The 7,823-nt window shown below is 38.5% G+C and overlaps 1 protein-coding gene across 1 annotated transcript; it reads left to right on the top strand.

Annotated features, from left to right (window-relative positions):
- The first annotated feature begins 16 nt into the window (after nt 1-16).
- Nucleotides 17-7,574, top strand: CTBS (chitobiase). The gene is made up of 7 exons (XM_085303503.1): nt 17-147; nt 556-694; nt 1,731-1,939; nt 2,555-2,726; nt 3,642-3,739; nt 5,108-5,269; nt 6,401-7,574. Exons 2-7 carry the CDS (start codon nt 652-654, stop codon nt 6,584-6,586), a joined length of 870 nt encoding a protein of 289 aa, XP_085159629.1. The 5' UTR covers nt 17-147; nt 556-651; the 3' UTR covers nt 6,587-7,574.
- The last annotated feature ends 249 nt before the right edge of the window (nt 7,575-7,823 follow it).

Below are 7,823 nucleotides of genomic sequence, written 5' to 3'. Positions count from 1 at the left end.
GTGCTCCGGCACTTGGTCCCTTTGGGGCAGTTGCTGGTTTTCGTGCAGCCTCCGAGTCGGGGTGGCTCGCGGGGGCCGGGCCTCAGCGTCACTCGTGTCGGGGTTCCTGTGAGAAGAAGCCGAGGTGCCCAGTGAGCAGCGGCGGGTGTMAGTGCGCGGCCTGGTCTGCTCGGGACACGCCAAAGCGCGTCACCCCCTCGCGGCTTGTTTTAACTGACTGCGTTGCTGCTCAGCGAGTTTAAGAAGTAGGTGAACGTGATTTACTGGGAGATTCTGCGCTTTCAGTGCTCTCTGGTGGGTTTGATTTTTCGGGGTAACCGGCTGCCCTGTGCGGCAGCGCTGCTGGGGCAGGATGCGCTGCTGGGCCGCGGCCTTGTGTTTGGGAAGGGCATTCGGGGTGGCAGAGGTGGAGGTGCACAGGCGCAGACTGGTCTTCAGAAACATGAGTGATCTCCGTAACTTTCGGTGAAGAACGTGGAAGAAGAATGCTTCTTAGAAATTGTACCGTGGAGTCATTTTTGTAACTAACAGATCTGCTTCTCATTGCCTTTCTAGGTGTTTGTGTTTGATGTGGGAAAGAAAGCCTGGAAATCCTATGATTGGTCAAAAGTTACCACTGTGGCAGCCTTTGGGCAGTACGATTCAGAGCTTATGTGCTACGCTCATTCGAAAGGCGCCAGGATAGTGCTAAAAGGTTGGCTATACCGGGGAAAAAGCGGGCATTTGTGTGAAAAAGAGCATGATCTAGACAGGGCTTTAATACCTTGACATTTTACGTTAAATGATATACAAAGTATTAAAAATCAGTAAGAGGGTTAATAACAGGACAATGCATATGTAATACCTTGGCATTTTATATATGCCACTGTGCAGGGTATTAAAAAGAATACCAACCGTGGCTTCTGCCACRGTAGTACCAAAACCTCTGGCACCTAAATAAAAGGCCTCCTCTAACAGCTTCTCCGTATTCTCCCGCAGCTCCTCTAACAAACAGGAGAGGAAGTGAGGAGAGCAAAAGCCTGTAGAGGACATCTATTTGGGTCTGCGTTCTGGATGTTAGSCACAATACCCAAAAGACAGATACCAAGGAGATCATAAGCACTCTTGAGTATTTTTCGCTTAAATCAATTCCTATACACTAGGATATGATTGAGTTTTAAACTATGAATACTGAGGTACTCTGCATACGTCCAGATAGKGATTAAAAAGACAAAGTCCATCGTGACTGCCTATGCTGTAATTGTATGTCTCTGTAATCATAYGTCTATGCTGTTTTGAATTTGTTGAGGCAAAAAAGGGATAAAAGACCACAATGTGGAAAACAAAGGTTAAATGAAAAGGTATGTTATCGATCCCTGAGACTCCATGGAAATACTGGAGGTAAATTGTCTTCAAGAAAGGGAGTTTACAATGGCTAAAAGAGTRTTAAGGAGAAACAGGGAAACAAAATTGTGGGAAAAATTTCCCAAAAGATCGTCATTTTAAACAGGACTGTCTCAGAGAAACTTAATATTCTGTTCTGATGTGGGTTCTCAAAATCATGTTGGGGAGAGGGAGACGACTTCTGTGTATTTTCCATGTAGGCACAAGGACGAAGTAGATGCCAGTATAGGTGTAGGGATTTTTTTTTCTCTTCTGGTTATATTGGTTTGTTTAATAAAGGCAAACTTTTCCTTGGTATTACTACTGTGATGCAAATGCATTTTAACTCTTGAAGACTTTTTGTTTAGGTGATGTATCTCTTAAGGAAATTGTTGATCCTGCTAAAAGAGCAGCCTGGATATCTCAACAGGTGGATCTTGCCAAAAAACAATATATGGATGGAATTAATATAGACATAGAACAGGAAGTTAATGAAACTTCCCCTGAGTATTATGCATTAACAGAGCTTGTTAGAGAAACTACAGATGCTTTTCACAGAGAAATTCCAGGATCACAGGTAATAAAAATGTACTCTATGCAAACATTAACTCTATGAAATGCAGTAAGTTTTGAGAATATCATTTAACATATGAATATGAACGTCTCTGTGCAGATCTAAAGTGTGATATTGTTATGAATGGTTAATTATGARTGTTAGTTACAATATTCTTCCATAAGAACCACTCTCCTAACCTGTATGAATTTAACTGGAAGTAGGGTTTAACTGAGACTAGTAGATACTGYATTATCCCCTTGCTGTGTGAGCTGCCAGTTGTTCATATGGTTTAATGAATCTTTGAAAATAAGGACCAAACCAGCATTCTGGTGAAAAAGCTTGATAAAATTTAGTGATCAGTTTRCAAAATTATTAAAGATTTGCATCATCCTTCATATTTTTGGTAGTTTTCATCTCACATTTTAATTTCTCTGCTGTTTTAACAGTGCCTGTCACTGTTTATGATCTGCTGTTCATTTTATCTGCTGGTGAGGTTCTCTTAATGGGTATTGCAGTGCAAAACACTGTGTAGCATTTTGAAAATGATGTCCTTAAAAGTTAAAGCTTTTTTTAAACAGAAGACAAAAGAATGCCTAAATACCATATTCAGTATTTATTTGTGTACTTTCCCTTCAGGTAACATTTGACGTGGCTTGGTCTCCAGCATGCATTGATAGAAGGTGCTACAACTACACTGGGATTGCAGATGCCTGTGATTTCTTATTTGTGATGTCATATGATGAGCAGAGCCAGATCTGGACAGAATGTGTTGCAAAAGCCAACGCTCCTTACCTTCAGACATTAGTTGGTGAGGATGGACCTCCACGCCAAAAGCTGGAGCATTTCCATTTGTTCATACAAGTGGTTAGATTGCCTTTTCTTAAATATATTTTTTATTGTATTATTGTGTTTTCTAGGAGACTCAAATTGTTGTCCTAATGTGAAAATAAGTATCCCAAATCCGGAAGATGCTATGGATAGCCTGTAGCAGTTGTGTGTTGTTAYTTGTAAAACAAGTGTCTAGCTCTCGCTATTGTGAAGAACACTTCTAGAATGACAAAAGGCACCCAAACAATGGTGCCTGCCTGGACTTGCAAGGAACCTGACATGTTTGTCTCTAAAACTTGTGAAATGTAATGATGGTTCCTTTAAACCAATTTAAACAATGTCCACACTCCTTTCTATATTCCCATCTTATTCTGCCCTGCTGCTACAACTGTTCATGCAGGTGTACTGTGAACTGGATTAGGGAACTGATACGGTTTAAAAATAATGCGACAAGAAAATGGTTATTTTAAATTAGAGCTAGTTCTCTGATCTGATTCCTCACACAGACACACAAGGGACTGTATTGGCACAGGTAGGTGACCTGAATGAGACAAATGAGAATGAAGACTGCTCAAACTAGCGCACGCACAAAAAAAAGTTGCTGAGAAATACTCCTGATGGCAGTTAAAACAATCAGAAATATGTTACAGCTTATCAGCACTTGAGAAAGCTGCTATGGGCAACTAATTTTAAGTGTGAGTAATTAGAACAATTACTACTGAAGAGAGCAAGCCCAGGGTGTACAGGTGGGAGGAAAGAGGAGATTATACCTTAGTCTTTCTCTGGGGATCATGTAATTCTTATGTGGGCTCTGGCTATAGACTAGTTGTAAGAATATAAAACATGGGAAAGGACAATAATAATGCATCTTAATTTTTATTTCCTTCAAAACTAGGATATGAAGAGTACATTACTATGGGCATTGATCTTAAGAAGCTTGTGATGGGTGTTCCCTGGTATGGCTATGATTATGTCTGTTTAGACTTATCTAAGGTAAGATTGTTYGTTTGCAATTGTATTGTTAATCTTTCTTCCCTTGGAAAGAGCCAGCTAGATTTTGGTGACCTTGTTTTTAGATTACAAAATCAAAAATCAGGAAATACAAAACCACAGCGGTTTGATGGGTAGTAACTGGGGCATAAGACAGACCTTGCTTGGCTGATAATTGATAGGAATGTTTTACCAAACAGAGTGTTTTTTGTCTATTCTTAAGCAACCTGAAGTCTATAATACCGAAGAATTAATCAAATCAAGTGTTAAGGAAATACAGATGTTATCTGTATGAAAAGACATGATGTCCAAGGGCAACTGTAATGCTTGTGTCTGTCTTACCAATATTAGGCTCACTGCTTAAAGACTAGGTACAACAAAGAGCAAACTCATAACTGTTAAAGTATTGTAGTTTATGGCTAAATCATGAGTCTCAAACATCATTATACTTATGAAAAATGTAGCGGTGAGTTAAAAGTGGAAGGGGAAAAGATAAGAGATCATGTAAGTTGAAGTCCATTGAATCCTCCAGTATTACAGAGTTAAAAAAAAAAAAAAAAAAAAAAAGTCCCATTCCCTAAATGCTGAAGCATTATCCAAAGGGCTGTTTTCCTTTTCTGTGAAGCCTGTCACATGCTTGCAGTGGGATAGGGTACTCCGGCAGATGTGAGACCCAACTCTTTGTGTCAGGGAGCTGTGCTGGCTCTGCTGGGGTGTGGTGGTGCTCGGTATGGGAACTTGAGGGTCAGTCATTCCCTTGTGAATGAAAGAGGAGTTGCCCRACTCTTCCAAAGGTGGGAGTCAAAATGGCCATTTCCCCTTTGGCTATTGTTTCTCTTACACCCAGCTCTGTGTCTCACTTGGTTTATTCCAAGCTCATTTCACGTGCCTGAGCTATATGCAGGATACTGTGGCCTGCATGTAACTTGTTGCCCACACCTGGCAGCAGGGTTCCAGAAAAGCTTTCACAGATATTCTTCAAACCTTATTTTTTCAGTTTTACTTCAGTTCTAGTTCAACTTCAGTTTTAGTCTTTGCTGCATGTTACTGTGTGGTGGTTGAGTGTTTCTGTTAATTATATGATACTGATAACATATATTCAGTAGCAACGCCATTTGTTCCCAAAGTTAAATTAGTGTGAGGAACTAGAACTATTCACTTGAAGAAAWTTTTAAAAGCCTGTTTTAATTTAGTTCAGTGTAGAAATAGCATGTCTGGCATGGATATTTGAAGATTTGGTGGTTTTGTGCCCTCTCCCACCTGTTGTGGCGTTCTGTGACTTTCTTCTTGGCTGTACTGCTGTTCTGCAGTTCAGTAAATACATGTAACGTGAAACTCATCTCTTACTTTTTGGGTTGTTGTGTTTTTCAGGATCATGTTTGTTCGCTTTCCAAAGTACCTTTCCGAGGGGCTCCATGCAGTGACGCTGCAGGGCGTCAGGTCCCCTATGGAGCAATAATGAAGAAGGTGAATAGTTCTATTTCAGGGATCCTGTGGGATGAGGTGCAGAAGTCTCCGTTTTATGAATATAAGGTAAATGTCTCTTTATAACACACCACGCAGGCTGTGGACTAAATGTTCATGAACAATACAACATGAATAATAGTTCTTTGGTTATAAAGCTGTCAGRTTTAGATACTTCCATAGTGTTTTCTACTTAGGTTTCTCATGTAGTAAACATTGGTTGGACTGCACATCTTGAATTTTCAGWCTGAAAAGGGCGTTCAGTGACTGAACACCGCTAGGAGTAACAAGAGTAAAATGTGAAAATGAAAAATGTGAAAATAAAAAATAGGAAAATTAAAGGAGTGAAAATTAAAAATATAATCTTTTTAAAAAAGTAAGAGTAATACTAAGAATAATATTTTTTTTCCGTTGCTCCTCAGTTTTGAGAGGAGATGCACCATGTCAAAAAGGATGTTTTTGTACAAAGAAATGCTAAAGTTCTGTCCTTCACTATTATAGTTACTTTTATGATGTTGATAACTGGTTTAAACTGATTTGAAAGCGATTCTGAGTGGCTGTTAAGTTTTTCTGGAGGATAACAAATACAACAAAATTGTGACTAGTGGCTTACATGCATGTTCATAGTGAAAGAGTCCGTAAATGATTATGCTTATACAAAAAACACAGTATAAGCACTTTTTCTTGTTTCTTTAGATACTATTTTAAGTTCCACATGTAAATGATTAAAAACTTCAGTAAGCAAAGATCATCTCAAAGCAATAGAGCTTTGACAGAATTTCGCAACTCTCTCTGAAACTGTTTATTGCTGAAACTTTAACTAAATTTGCCAGTTGATTAGATAGCATGCCTGAGATCTAGGCTATGTTAAAATAATAATAATAATAAAAAAATACAAACTAGCTAAGTCTTCTACTTAACTTCAGTGGAAATGTTTCACTTTTTATAACTTAAAAACTGAGATTCTAAAAACAAAATTTGCCAAGTATTTGGCTCTTAAAAATTTTTATTTGTGAGAAATAATTGTAAATCAGGAAAGTATTGTTATGTAAATTTATATAGCTTGTATATYTCACTTTTTAATTGTACTTTTCACTGCATTCAATAGAAAATGGAATCAAAACTTGATGAACTCTTAACGTATCATGTTTATTTGRATAGGCAGATGCTGACCCTAGTGTTTAATTTTTTTTTTTCCAGGACTCTCGTGGTAACTTCCACCAGGTATGGTATGACGACCCTCGTAGCATCTCTTCAAAAGCAGCATATGCAAAGAATCGAGGTTTAAGGGGCATTGGCATGTGGAATGGAAATAGTCTTGACTACTCGAGGGAATCCGAAGCAGAACAACAAACTGAAGCAATGTGGAAAGCCTTGACACCGTAAGAACTATATGAAATTGTGAACCACTTGCTCTAGAATGATGAAAATCGATAGTTCTGGTGATATTACATTATCATATGCTGTGATTGCAGTCAAAGCTTTGAGAACTAGCCAAAGTCATTTGTTACTTTGAATGCGAAGCATTGTTTTCCTACTTCAGAAAGTTGCAGTATTGTTTTATCACTGCTTTTTAAAAGACTGTTTTTCCTCTCATTTTTCACAACTGCTGTAAGTTCGGTCAGAGCGTGAAACCAGTGAGTATGTGGTAATAAGCAGGACRAGGTATGAATTTACAGGGGCACGCTGGTAACAGGAAGAGCTTCACTTGCACTGCCGGGTGCCAGAGGTATTCATTCTGGGGGTCACAGGATGCAGCATGAGCTGCAACATCTGCTTTCTGCCATTCCACCCCATTCTACATTTTAGCTAAGTCAACCTGGAATAAGATTAAGCACAGAGTATTGTAGAAACAGATGACTGCTTATATGCAACTTGGTGAAACTTGAGCTTGATTACTGCTCTAGAAATTAAAATATTTTTATAGACTGATTAAATTAYGTAACACTAAGTAGTTCCAATTAAGCTTTTTATCAGACTTTTTATTAGAAAAGAGTACGSAGGAAATTTCTGTTTTGTGGTGTTAATGCATCATATGTGAATTTCTCAGTTTCAGATTCCAAAAATCTAGGAATTTATTCTTAGATGCATTTTTTTTTCCACTTCCAACTTCTCTGTTTACTGAAAACTAGAAGAACGGAGCCTRCATAATGAACTGTGAATATATTTTTACCCATGTTCTGATTTTTCATTCAGTAGCCTTTTACATATTTTTTTTTAATCCAGTGTTGCTTCTAAGAGAATAAGGGATTATATATTCATTCTAGATAGTACTTTTCATAAGGTAATTGTATAACTTGTTAAAGTATCTCTAGCTATGGAGCGATTGACTGGTGTGTTCATGACTTTTTTGTTAAATAAAATGTTGTCTTCACTAAGGTTGATGAACAGTATTCTCAGTTTAGACTTGCTGCACAATTTACAGCCCACACTTTTTCAAAACTGTTTCACTACTGGATTAAACTGCAACTGGGCCCTGCTTAAGTGACTCTTGCTTAAACAATTAAATTAGATAATGTGTAGTCAGCTGTGTGGCAGAGGAGGTTTGTGTGGGGGGTTGGTTGTTTTGGGGGGGAAGGGGGCAGGGAGGGCTAAATAATTAATGGGAAACCATCATAGACTA

The sequence above is a fragment of the Rhea americana genome, unplaced genomic scaffold, assembly GCF_003343005.1.
Source record: "Rhea americana isolate MKP2758 unplaced genomic scaffold, rheAme1 scaffold_2, whole genome shotgun sequence".
Taxonomy (NCBI): Eukaryota; Metazoa; Chordata; class Aves; order Rheiformes; family Rheidae; genus Rhea; species Rhea americana.
The sequence above is the reverse complement of the archived record's forward strand: the minus strand, read 5'-3'. Positions and strand labels throughout refer to the sequence as shown.